The following is a 13,473-nucleotide window of genomic DNA, read 5'->3' on the forward strand; positions in this document are numbered from 1 at the left end:
AGAGTCTTGCTCTGTCGCCCAGGCTGGAGTGCAGTGGCGCGATCTCAACTCACTGCAAGCTCCGCCTCCTGGGTTCACGCCATTCTCCTGCCTCAGCCTCCTGAGTAGCTGGGACTACGGGTGCCCGCCACCACGCCCGGCTAATTTTTTGTATTTTTTAGTAGAGACGAGGTTTCACCATGTCAGCCAGGATGGTCTCGATCTCCTGACCTCGTGATCTGCCTGCCTCGGCCTCTCAAAGTGCTGGGATTACAGGTGTGAACCACCACGCCCGGCCTTTTTTTTTTTTTTTTGAGACGGAGTCTCACTCCTTCGCCAGGCTGGAGTGCAGTGGTGCGATCTTGGCTCATTGCAACCTCCGCCTCACCAATTCAAGCAATTCTCCTGTCTCAGCCTCCTGAGTAGCTGAGACTACAGGCGCACGCCACCACACCCAGCTGATTTTTGTATTTTTAGTAGAGACAGGGTTTCATCATGCTGGCCAGGATGGTCTCAATCTCTTGCCCTTTTGATCTGTCCACCTCGCCCTCCCAAAGTGCTGGGATTACAGGCGGGAGCCACCCTGCCTGGCATCATCTTGCTTTCTTATTATTTTTATTTTTCAAACGTTTTTATAGAGATGGGGTCTTGCCATGTTGCCCAGGCTAGTCTCGAATTCCTGGCCTCAAGCAATCCTCTTGCCTCAGCCTCCCCAAGTGCTGGGATTACAGGCATGAGCCACCATGCCCGGTCCCATCTTGCCTCCTTTGTTATGTGTTTAACATGTCTTCCTCCCTGTGAGTCAGAACCTTTGTTTTTTTTTTCTGAGACAGAGTCTCGCTCTGTCACCCAGGCTGGAGTGCAGTGGTGAAATCTCAGCTCACCACAACCTCCGCCTACCAGATTCATGCAATTCTCTCCTGCGTTAGCCTCCCAAATAGCTGGGATTACAGGCGCCCGCCGCCACACCTGGCTAATTTTTGTTTTTCTAGTAGAGATGAGGTTTCGCCATGTTGGCCAGGCTGGTCTCCAACTTCTGACCTCAGGTGATCTGCCCACCTCAGCCTCCCAAAGTGCTGGAATTACAGGCATGAACCACCACACCCAGCTCAGAACCTTTTGAACCTCAGTTAACACTGTATCCCCAGCACCCAGAAAAGTACCTAGCACACAACACACTGATAATAAGTGCATTCCGTCAGTCCAGAATAGCCAATGCCTTCCCTAAGAATGTGAGTGGGCATGTGTCATCTGGCAGTGATTAGGGAACTCAAACGCTGCCCACCAGGCCCAGGGCCCCTTATCTCACCCAGGCCCCAAATAGCTAATGCCCCCAGTATACCTATTTGTCTCAAGGCCTGGAAACTTCACTCCCTCCTTTCTCCCCATGCCTGTGCTCTCACCTTCCCAGCAGTGTTGGAGGATATATCAACCCAGGTCTCTGCAGCATTGAGCCAGAAGATGCCCAAGTCACGATGAGGGTTGTGTGCCAGGAGCACAGGCACAGACCCATACAAGGCCATGGGGTTGTACAGCTCATACTGGAACACATCCAAATTGTAGAGGCGATATGGCTCCCCACCCCTGCAGGCAAACAGACAGATTCGGGCTGCTAACTGGCCCCAGGCTGCAGTATACGCTGACTCCACTCCACAGACACAGGTGAGAGATAAGCAATGGTTCCTCTGTCCTTTCTCAAAACATTTTTTATCACCAAAGGTGATTCTGGACACAGGAAGTTACCCACGCTTGTCTGGAGTATCCAATGTGCACACCCATCTCCCTAAAGGCCTGACTCCTTCGTGCCCACCTCCATCTTCCTGATGTCACCACAGGACTCACTCAGTGACCTTCAGCCTCAGATTGTCTGCATGCTCAGGGATCCCATAGACATGCTCCATGCCTGGCAGAGAGAAGTCCAAACCCACAGACATGGGGCCTAGAAGAAAAACAAAGAACAAGCTTCAGAGCTTCTGCGTGGAAAGGAGCCCTGCACCTCAACCCAAGGAACCCAAGCCCCTCACCATATGGTTTGCTGTCAGAGTGAGTTTTGAATGTCTCCTCCCAGGCTCCTGGCTCATCTTTCTCTGCCTTCCCCTGAGTCTCCTCTGGCTGTTAAGAAGAAAAGAGGACCACTCTCCAATCATACCAGTTCTCTTTTCCCACTCCCATCAACTAAATCCCATCCCTGATGGTGAGACTAAGTTCAAGTTTCTCATGGGCCTATCCCCTCCAGCCTCCCAGTCAGCCCAATCCTCCAACCACCCACCCCGTCCAACTTGCCTTGTCACCATCCCTGGGTGTTTCCTCAGGCTGGGCCCCATCGCCCTCAGCTGGGTCTTTTGATCCTTGCCTGGAAGGTAGGAGAGCTGTCTGCTCCAATCCAGAGGGGGCAGGGACGAGGGGCTAGTGGAAGGAGGGGTTGGGGAATAGAGAGCCAAGGGTCCAAAGGAACGAAGGCATTGGAGGAAGGGACTAAATGTTAAAGCTTGGAGAGGGAACCCACAATGAGCAGATAAGTTTGCAAAGGATGGGGAGAGAAATGAGAAAGGAAAATGAGGAGTAAGTGCCACCAGGAGGCACAGGCCTGTACACCAACCTCTGCCAACATCCCAGAAGAGACAGGCAGGCTGATTCAGGGGCCTGGGTTATGAATGCCAATCCTGGCTCTGTTGCCTCTACTGAAAGACTGTGCCCCCAACTGCCCTCCCTGGGCGTCAGGCTCCTGGCCTGACACAAGGGCTTTGCAAGATATAGCAAGGTATGACCCACAAGGTATATCATGTGGGTCACACTATACCAAGCCTCTACAGATATACACGGGGACTTCAAGAGGTTCCGCCAAAAAATGCTTTCAAGGGCAAGTAGCTCTGCCCAGAACCTTAGGTGGCCCTTAGCTGAGAGTCAGAAACCCCAGCAACAGGCAGCATAGCTCCATCTCTTGGCAAAGCAATAAGCTCCCTACACTCCTTAAGGACCTGACTTTGAGTATTTCATCTTCCTTCTTCTGGGGGCTCCCAGCCAGGGTAACAGGTAACGGGACCAGGTATCACACAGCAGGGGAAAGTGGGGTGAGTGAAAGGCTGGAAGGGTCTGGGGCACCTCCCCCTGAAGGCTACAGTGAGGAATGGGTAAGGGCAGAGGAACACATACAGTACCGGTGGCCAAGGATTTACCTAGAGAAAAGGTTCTTGATCTTATCCCACATGCTACCGAGCGTGAGACTAACTTTATCCGAGAAACTGGGGCAGGAGGAGATGGGTAGGGAAGGGGAAAAAGAGGCACAAAACCAACACAAAAACAGAAACATAAAAGTGAGTTTCAGTCGACAAACTTCCAGAGATGGGGAAAAAGAAACCAAAAAAAATAAAAAATAAAAAGGAAGAAAATAAATCTGGGAAATGTGATGATGTGAGAAGGGGAAGAAGGAGACACAGACCCAGGCAGGCCTCCCAGAGATGCCCAGGCCACAGCTCAGGGACAAAAGTGATTGCCTCCTGATCTGTACAGGAAATGGAAAAAACCGCACCCGGGTCTGGTTCCTACCATCCCTGACAGAGAGCTTCTCCCAGCCCCCAGCCCCTACCTGGCTGTCCCGCCACCCTGTCTCCTCCCAGTGCCAGACCTCACAACACCCCTGTGCTCTTTCACACTAGGTTCCCTGCAGTCCCAACCCCTATACTCACGAGACCCTAGGGGCCCTCTGGTGCTCAAACTCCAAGAGTCCTCGGGCATTGACACTAAGCAGAAGGCTTCGGTCCTCTAGTAGGTCAAGGCGGAATGGCCGGGCTGTCAAGATGATCTTGTAGGGTCCCTCAGCCATGGTTAACTCCACACTGTTGTCATCACGACCAGAGACAGAAAGCCTGGGAAATATATCAAAAGAAATATAAGGAAGTACAAAGGGCCGAGAGGAGTAATGACACTTCAGAAGATAGAGGGAAATCTACCTGCTAAGAGAAATAGGCAGTGTGCTAACAGAGCAGGGACAGACAAGTTAATCAACAAAACCAAATAAAGGGCCCAGAAACAGACCCAAGGATATTTATTACCCTTCTTTTTTTTTGAGACGGAGTTTCGCTCTCGTTGCCCAGGCTGGAGTGCAATGGTGCAATCTCGGCTCACCGCAACCTCTGCCTCCCAGGTTCAAGCAATTCTCCTGCCTCAGCCTCCCGAGTAGCTGGGATTACAGGCATGCACCACCACACCCAGCTAATTTTGTATTTTTAGTAGAGATGGGGTTTCTCCATGTTGAGACTGGTCTTGAACTCCTGAGCCCACGCCCAGCCACTTATTACTTTTTTAAATGTACTAAATACTAAGAGGTGACATCGCAGATGAGAGAGGAAAGGAGAACTATTCAAAAATGGAATTGAAAAAACATTTTCCATATAGGGAAAAAAATGATTTTCCAAATATGAAGAAAATGATTTTTTTTTTTTTTTTGAGATGGAGTCTCACTCTATTACCCAGGCTGGAGTGCAGCGGCACAATCTTGGTTCACTGCAACCTCCACCTCCCAGGTTCAAGCAATTCTCCTGACTCAGCCTCCCAAGTAACTGAGATGACAGCCAGGTGCCACCACACCCGGCTAATTTTTTTTGGTATTTTTAGTAGAGATGGGATTTCGCCATGTCGGCCAGGCTAATCTCAAACTCCTGACCTCCAGTGATGCACTTTCCTTGGCCTCCCAAAGCGCTGGGATTACAAGCATAAGCCACCACGCCTGATTTCTTGATATCATATATCTAATGCCAGATACAAGTATCAACTGCAGAAAGATTATGATTTAAATTTTTTTTTTTCTTGAGACAGTCTCATTCTATCACCCAGGCTGGAATGCAGTGGCACAATCTCAGCTCATTGCAACCTCTGCCTCCTGGGTTCAAGTGCTTCTTGTGCGTCAGCCACCCGAGTAGCTGGGATTACAGGCACCCACCACCACACCCAGCTAAGTTTTGTATTTTCAATAGAGACAGGATTTCACCATGTTGACCAGGCTGGTCTTGAACTCCCGACCTCAAGTGATCTGTCCGCCTCAGCCTCTTGAAGTGCTGGGATTACAGGCATGAGCCATCATACCCAGCCTGCTTAAAATTTAAAAGTAAAAGGTTTAGGCTGGGCTCAGTGGCTCTCAATTATAATCCCAGCACTTTGGGAGGCCAAGGCAGGTGGATCGCTTGAGCCCTCGTATTCAAGACCAGCCTGGGCAACATGGCGAAACCCCATGTCTACCAAAAATACAAAAATTTGCCAGTCTCATAACCCGATCTCAAAATAAGTAAATAAATGAAAGCAAAAGTGTTAGAAGAAAATTTAAGGCCGGGCGCGGTGGCTCACGCCTGTAATCCCAGCACTTTGGGAGGCCGAGGCGGGTGGATCACGAGGTCAGGAGATCGAGACTATCCTGGCTAACATGGTGAAACCCCGTCTCTACTAAAAATACAAAAAACTAGCCGGGCGTGGTGGCGGGCGCCTGTAGTCTCAGCTACTTGGGAGGCTGAGGCAGGAGAATGGCGTAAACCCAGGAGGCGGAGCTTGCAGTGAGCCGAGATCCGGCCACTGCACTCCAGCCTGGGAGCACAGCAAGACTCCGTCTCAAAAAAAAAAAAAAAAAAAAGAAAATTTAAAAATATATTTTTGGCCGGGCATGATGGCTCAGGAGTTTGAGACCAGCCTGGTCAACGTACTGAAACCCCATCTCTACTAAAAATACAAAAAGTAGCTGGGCATAGTGGTACACGCCTGTAGTCCCAGCTACTTGGGCATAGTGGCGCACGCCTGCAGTCCCAGCTACTTGGGCATAGTGGCGCACACCTGTAGTCCCAGCTACTCGGGAGGCTGATGCTGAAGAATCACTTCAACATGGGAGGCGGAGGTTGTGGTGAGCCGAGATCGCACTACTGCACTCCAGCCTGAGCAACAGAGCAAGACTCTGTCTCAATACATATATATATATATGTTTTTTCTGACCTTGAGATAGAGAAGGACTATTTAAACACAACAAAGAAAAAGCTAACACCAGAAGGTAAAAGACTGACACATGTAACTACATTAAAATTAGAAATTTCTGTTCATCAAAAGATACCTTTAGGATCATCAAGAAAAAGGAAAAGTCTAAGAAATTTTATCAGTCTAGGGAGGCCTAAGGAAACATGACAACTAAATGTAATAGGGTATCCTGGATGAAATCTTGGAACAGAAAAATAATATACAAAAAAACTAAAGAAACCTCAAGTATGAACTTTAGTAAATAATGTATCACTATCAATTCACTAGGTATCACAAATAAACCACAGTCATATTAATAATAGGGAAGGCTGGGCGCAGTGGCTTACGCCTGTAATCCCAACACTTTGGTAGGCCAAGGCGGGCGAATCACTAGGTCAGGAGTTTGAGACCAGCCTGGCCAACATGGTGAAACCCCACCTCTACTAACAATACAGAATTAGCCAGGAGTGGTGGTGCACACCTGTAGTCCCAGCTACTCGGGAGGCTGAGGCAGAAGAATCGCCTGAATCCAGTAGGCAGAGGCTGCAGTGAGCTGAGATCGTGCCACTGCACTCCAGCCCAGGCAACAGAGCAAGACTCCATCTGAAAACAAACAAACAGGGAAAACTGGGTGCAGATAAGTGCAAACTCTCCTCCTTTCATGTTTTCTATAAATCTAAAACTAAAATGAAAACTGGCTGGGCGCAGTGGCTCACGCCATAATCCCAGCACTTTGGAAGGCCAAGGTGGGTAGATCACGAGGTCAGAAGTTCGAGACCATCCTGGCTAATATGGTGAAACCCCATCTCTACTAAAATTACAAAACTTAGCTGGGCATGGTGGTGCGCGCCTGTAATCCCAGCTACTGGGGCAGCTAAGCCAGGAGAATGGCTTGAACCCAGGAGGCGGAGGTTGCAGTGAGCCAAGATCATGCCACTGCATTCCAGCCTGGGTGACACAGCAAGACTCCATCTCAAAAAAAAGAAAAAAAGAAAACTGTATTTTTTTTTTTGAAAGAGATGGGGTCTCACTTTGTTGTCCAGGCTGGCCTCAAACTCTTGGGCTGAAGAGATCCTCCTGCCTCAGCCTCATGAGTAGCTCGGGCTACAGGCACGTGCCACCATGTGCAGCAAAAGTATGTATGCGTGGTTTTGTTTTTGTTTTTCCAGACAGGGTCTGGGTCTGTCACCCAGGCTGGAGTACAGTGACGAGATCTTGGCTCACTACAACCTACACCTCCCAGACTCAAGCAATCTTCCCTCCTCAGCCTTCTGAGTAGCTGGGACCATAGGCACATGCCATCACACCTGATTTTTCTATTTTCAGTACAGACAGGCTTTTGCAAAGTTGCCAAGGCTGGTCTCAAGCTCCTGGACTCAAGCAATCTGCCCTCTTCGGACTCCCAAGTGCTGGGATTACAGGTATGAACCAGTGTGCCCTGTGCCCTTGTGTTTTCTTTTAAAGACACCTTGGCGAGCACGATGGTTCACACCTAAGATCCCAGCACTCTGGGAGCCTGAGGCGGGTGGATCACCTGAGGTCAGGAGTTTGAGACCAGCCTGGCTAACATTGTGAAACCCTGTCTCTACTAAAAATATAAAAATTAGCCAGGTGTGGTGGCACGCGCCTGTAATCCCAGCTACTAAGGTGGCTGAGGCAGGAGAACAACTTGAACCCGGGAGGGGGAGGTTACAGCGAGCTGAGATCACGCCACTGCACTCCAGCCTGGGTGACAGAGCGAGACTCTGTCTCAAAATAAAATAAAATTGGCCGGGCGCAGTGGCTCAAACCTGTAATCCCAGCACTTTGGGAGGCCGAGATGGGTGGATCACAAGGTCAGGAGATCGAGACCATCCTGGCTAACATGGTGAAACCCCATCTCTACTAAAAAATACAAAAAACTAGCCGGGCGAGGTGACGGGCGCCTGTAGTCCCAGCTACTCGGGAGGCTGAGGCAGGAGAATGGCGTGAACCCGGGAGGCGGAGCTTGCAGTGAGCTGAGATCCGGCCACTGCACTCCAGCCTGGGCGACAGAGCAAGACTCCGTCTCAAAAAAAAAAATTAAATAAATAAATAAATAAATAAATAAATAAAATAAAATAAAATAAAATAAAATATTTAAAAAGCAAATAAAAGAAACCAGGAAAGACAACCAAGCCAAGACCACCATAAGATGTCATTTTATACACAAGCCAGTGACAAAACTTAAGTCCAACAACAGTATCAAGTGTTGGAAATGATGGAGATCAATGAGGCCCTTTTTTTTTTTCTTTTGAGGCTGAGTCTCCCTCTGTAGCCCAGGCTGGAGTGCAGTGGTGCAATCTCGGCTCACTGCAACCTCCGCCTCCCGGGTCCTGGTTCAAGCAATTCTCCTGCCTCAGCCTCCCGAGTAGCTGGGATCATAGGCACACTCCACTAAGCCCAGTTAATTTTTGTATTTTTAGTAGAGACGGGGTTTCATCATGTTGGCCAGGCTGGTCTTGAACTCCTGACCTCTTGATCCACCCGCCTCAGCCTCCCAAAGTGCTGGGATTACAGGCATGAGCCACCGTGCCCGGCTTCAATGAGGCCTTCTTATAAATCATTGGTGGGCCGGGCGCGGTGGCTCAAGCCTGTAATCCCAGCACTTTGGGAGGCCGAGGCGGGCGGATCACGAGGTCAGGAGATCGAGACCATCCTGGCTAACATGGTGAAACCCCGTCTCTACTAAAAATACAAAAAACTAGCCGGGCGTGGTGGCGGGCGCCTGTAGTCCCAGCTACTCGGAGGCTGAGGCAGGAGAATGGCCTGAACCTGGGAGGCGGAGCTTGCAGTGAGCCGAGATCGCACCACTGCACTCCAGCCTGGGTGACACAGCGCGAGACTCCGTCTCAAAAAAATAAAAAATAAAAAAATAAATAAATCATTGGTGGAAGTGTAAATTGGTAAACCACTTTGGCTTTATCTTGGGAAGTTGATCATCTCCATATTCTACAATCCTGCAATTCCTCTCCTAGTTATACACCAAAGAGAAACTCTTGCGCAAGGGTAACAGGAGACACGTACAAGAAGTTTCATAGCGGCCGGGCGCGGTGGCTCAAGCTTGTAATCCCAGCACTTTGGGAGGCCGAGACGGGTGGATCACGAGGTCAGAAGATCGAGACCATCCTGGCGAACACGGTGAAACCCCCCGTCTCTACTAAAAAATACAAAAAAACTAGCCGGGCGAGATGGCGGGCGCCTGTAGTCCCAGCTACTTGGGAGGCTGAGGCAGGAGAATGGCGTGAACCCGGGAAGGCGGAGCTTGCAGTGAGCTGAGATCCGGCCACTGCACTCCAGCCTGGGCGACAGAGCCAGACTCCGTCTCAAAAAAAAAAAAAAACTCACTTTTTTAGGCTGAGTACAGTGGGTCACACCTGTAATTCCAGCACTCTGGAAGGCTGAGGTGGGAGGATTGCTTGGGTCCCGGCGTTCGAGACTAGCCCAAGCAACATAGGGAGAATCTGTCTCTATTTAAAAAAACAAACAAAAACACAGAAAGAAAGGGAAAAGAAAGAAAAAAGAGGCTGGTGTGGTGGCTAGCGCCTGTAGTCCTACAGAGGCTGAGGTGGGAGGATGGCTTGAGCCCCGGAGGTTGAGGCTGCGGTGAGGCGTGATCGGTCCACTGCACTCCAGCCTGGGCGACAGAGCGAGACTCCGTCTCAAAAAAAAAAAAAAAAAAAAAGAAGTTTCATAGCAACACTTTGGCTAGCAAAACACTGGAAACAACCCCAAGGCTTATCAACCTAGAAATGGATTAATCAGCTGGGGTATATTCATACAACATAATAATATGCAGCAGTAAAAATGAATGAACTAGAACTATATGAAACAGAATTAAAGTTATGTGAAAAACGGAAACCCCAGAGGACCACATGCACTAACATACTTCCTCTGTAAAGCTCAAAAACAAAAAAAATATATAATTTATTGCTTAGGCACACAGATATATATGTGCACAGGTATACACACATAACTGTAAGAACAAAAAAAAAAGGCAAAGGAATGATAAGCTTCAGAGTAACAACTACCTACATCTAGAGCAGTCAAGAGTACAGGACAGTGAGATACGATTGGGCTGAGGGGAGAGTTTACAGGGTGGAGTATTTGAGATGAGTCTCACTCTGTCGCCCAGGCTATAGTGCAGTGACACAGTCTCGGCTCACTGCAACCTCTGCCTCCTGGGTTCAAGTAACTGTCCTGCCTCAGCCTCCTGAGTAGCTGGGATTACAGGTTAGCACAACATCCGGCTAATTTTTGTATTTTTAGTAGAGATGGGGTTTCACCATGTTGGCCAAGCTGGTCTCCAACTCATGACCTAGTGATCCGCCTACCTCGACCTCCCAAAGTGCTGGAATTACAAGCGTGAGCCACCACGCCCGGCCACTGTTATTTTCCAAATTATGTATTTAGAGAAAGTCACAGATGGATGCATGGAACACTGATGACAGGGTATCATCACACAATAATCTGAGTAATCCTATTCTGAATATCTGAGGAAAAGGAAAGGAGGAAGAAAGGAAGGAAGGAAGCAAACAAGCAGGCAGGCAGACATGGTATACCTGGAGGACTAGATCTGTAAATAAACAGGGCCTTGTTTATTTCTACTTATATCACCAGCACCTAGCCCAGGCCAGTCAGGGAGGAGAAAGCAATACTTGTTTGCTGAATGAATGAATGAATGAATGAATGAGGATAAAGGGGTAAAGAGAAAAGTGAAACAGAAGAAGAGGTGAGGAAAGGTTGAGAAGTATGGCAAGGTGCTATGCTAGTTAACTGCTACCTTATTGTGGGAAAGAATGTCAGCAACCAAAAAAAGGTCCATCAGGAAGGAGAAAGGGGCCACAGAAATGGATGCTTCTCAGGAAAAATTTACCGAGCTATTGGCGGATCAGCCACCAAAACATCTGGCACACGGTATCGGGGTCGCCGAGGCTCCAGCTCATCAATCCTGATCCGAGTCATGTTCTTCTGAAGCCCCTGAAGCTCTAGCACCAGCAACACCTGCGGGGACAGAGGTTTGGATCTGGAGAGAGGAAAGGGGTTACACCATGGAATGCCCCCTGCCCGGCTTCTTTTTTTTTTTTTTTTTTTTTTGAGACGGAGTCTCACTGTGTCTCCCAGGCTGGAGTGCAGTGGCGCCATCACGGCTCACTGCAAGCTCCGCCCCCCGGGTTCACGCCATTCTCCCGCCTCAGCCTCCCAAGTAGCTGGAACTACAGGCGCCCGCTACCACGCCCGGCTAGTTTTTTGTATTTTTAGTAGAGACGGGGTTTCACCATGTTAGCCAGGATAGTCTCGATCTCCTGACCTCGTGATCCACCCGCCTCGGCCTCCCAAAGTGCTGGGATTACAGGCTTGAGCCACCGCGCCCGGCCTTGAACCCATTCTCTCCTAAGGTGTCTCTTCCTTTGAGCCCTTTGCCTAAAGGCCAAGATCACATTTCTTCGTAAAGTAAGAGTTCAAAGGTTAGGCTGGGACAAAATGTTGGCCACAATTTCCCCCTTTCCAAATTACCCCACAGCCATTGTCCCACCCCCACCAGACTCCTCCTTGTCTCCCCTGACCTTGGTGACCTCATGGATGAGATGGACCGTGAGAGAATCAGGACCAAGCTGTAGAGAGTCCAGCAAGGCTCGGTATGGAGAGAGGCCTGGCCGTATGCTTCTCTGTCGCCTGCCAAGTGAAGGGTTGGGAAGTAAGGTAGGGGGCCACCTGCAACGTCCCTAGGTCCCTCTATCACCTGCAGTGTCCTTAGGCACTCCATCTGCCACAGACACCTCCCACATTACCCTACATTCCATCCCTTTCTCCCAGAAATATCATACTTGCAGAAAGAACTCTCTTCACAGGTCTTAAAGTTACTTCTATCCACAGCGACGGTAATCCCCAGGCAGACCCCTAAAAAAACCAGTACCAAAGATGCCCAAGACCTATGGAGAAAAGGATAAAGATGGAGCAATCAGCATGGGGGTCAGGAAGGGGCCCCCTTCAAAAGGAAAAACTTTTTCCTGTCACAGCACTAAGATAGTTGAGGAAAGGGGGAAGAAAGATGGAGTAACATCAAACAGAAAAGAAGGCAGAGTGGACATGGGGTTAAGAATCAGGCCTGAGAAGCTGGCTCACTCACACCTTCCCTTTGAAAGGCAGAGTAGGCTGGGCACAGTGGCTCACGCCTGTAATCCCAACACTTTAGGAGCCTGAGGCGGGCGGATCACAAGGAAGGAGATTAAGACTATCCTGGCTAACACGGTGAAACCCCGTCTCTACTAAAAATACAAAAAAACAAGTAGTCGAGCATGGTGGCAGCCACCTGTAGTCCCAGCTACTCCGGAGGCTGCGGCAGAAGAAAGGCATGAACTCGGGAGGCGAAGCTTGCAGTGAGCCGAGATTGGGGCACTGCACTCCAGCCTGGGCAATAGAGCGAGACTCTGTCTCCAAAAAAAAAAAAAAGGGGCCGGGCGCGGTGGCTCACGCCTGTAATCCCAGCACTTTGGGAGGCTGAGGTGGATCACAAGTTCACGAGGTCAGGAGATCCGAGACCATCCTGGCTAACACAGTGAAACCCCGTCTCTACTAAAAATACAAAAAATTAGTCGGTCACGCCTGTAATCCCAGCACTTTGGGAGGCCGAGGCGGGCGGATCCCGAGGTCAGGAGATCGAGACCATCCTGGCTAACACGGTGAAACTCCGTCTCTACTAAAAATGCAAAAAATTAGCCGGGCGAGGCAGCGGGCGCCTGTAGTCCCAGCTACTCGGGAGGCTGAGGCAGGAGAATGGCGTGAACCTGGGAGGCGGAGCTTGCAGTGAGCCGAGATCGCGCCACTGCACTCCAGCCTGGGTGACTAAGCGAGACTCTGTCTCAAAAAACAAAAAAAAAAAAAAAAAATTAGTCGGGCTTGGTGGCAGGCGCCTGTAGTTCCAGCTACTCGGGAGGCTGAGGCAGGAGAATGGCATCAACCCAGGAGGTGGAGCTCGCAGTGAGCCGAAATCGCGCCACTGCACTCCAGCCTGGGCGACAGAGCGAAACTCCTTCTCAAAAATAAAAAATAAAAATAAAATAAAGGCGAGTAGACAGAGGATCTTTCACCTTCAGAGGCCCTGGTGTTGACTCTGGTGACATCAGCCTCTCAGAGGAAAGGAGCAGTAACAGCCAGTCTCAGAGGAAATGGTAGTAGCATATGTATGGAACAGAGAAACAAAGCAAGCTACACCTTTCTATGGGCAGGGTATTGGGTGGATGCAGAGTTAAAGAGCTAAAGATGAGGCCGGGCATGGTGGTTCAAGTCTGTAATCCCACCACTTTGGGAGGCTGAGGCGGGTGGATCACCTGAGGTCAGGAGTTCAAGACCAGCCTGGCCAACATGATGAAACCCCATCTCTACTTAAAATACAAAAATTAGCTGGGCGTGGCGTTGAGCATCTGTAGTTACAGCTACTCGGGAGGCTGAGGCATGAGAATCGCTTGAACCCGGGAGGCAGAG

General features: G+C 49.7%; 1 protein-coding gene across 3 annotated transcripts in view; it reads right to left on the reverse strand.

The window, feature by feature from the left end:
- LOC101010538 (neutral alpha-glucosidase AB) overlaps positions 1–13,473 on the reverse strand; it is a 29,774-nt gene that overhangs the window by 10,276 nt on the left and 6,025 nt on the right. Inside the window, exons 2-10 of one of the 3 annotated variants that reach the window (XM_009185835.4) lie at positions 11,817–11,921; positions 11,556–11,664; positions 10,865–10,992; positions 3,666–3,845; positions 3,156–3,221; positions 2,263–2,332; positions 2,004–2,091; positions 1,822–1,918; positions 1,383–1,563 (exon numbers count right to left, since the gene is read on the reverse strand). In XM_009185835.4, the coding sequence (XP_009184099.3) occupies positions 1,383–1,563; positions 1,822–1,918; positions 2,004–2,091; positions 2,263–2,332; positions 3,156–3,221; positions 3,666–3,845; positions 10,865–10,992; positions 11,556–11,664; positions 11,817–11,921 (1,024 nt within the window). Of the gene's footprint in view, positions 1–1,382; positions 1,564–1,821; positions 1,919–2,003; positions 2,092–2,262; positions 2,386–3,155; positions 3,222–3,665; positions 3,846–10,864; positions 10,993–11,555; positions 11,665–11,816; positions 11,922–13,473 lie in introns of those variants that run through there. The other 2 variants (XM_003909691.4, XM_021925646.2) reach the window with 2 other exon arrangements.

Source organism: Papio anubis, chromosome 12, assembly GCF_008728515.1.
Source record: "Papio anubis isolate 15944 chromosome 12, Panubis1.0, whole genome shotgun sequence".
Taxonomy (NCBI): Eukaryota; Metazoa; Chordata; class Mammalia; order Primates; family Cercopithecidae; genus Papio; species Papio anubis.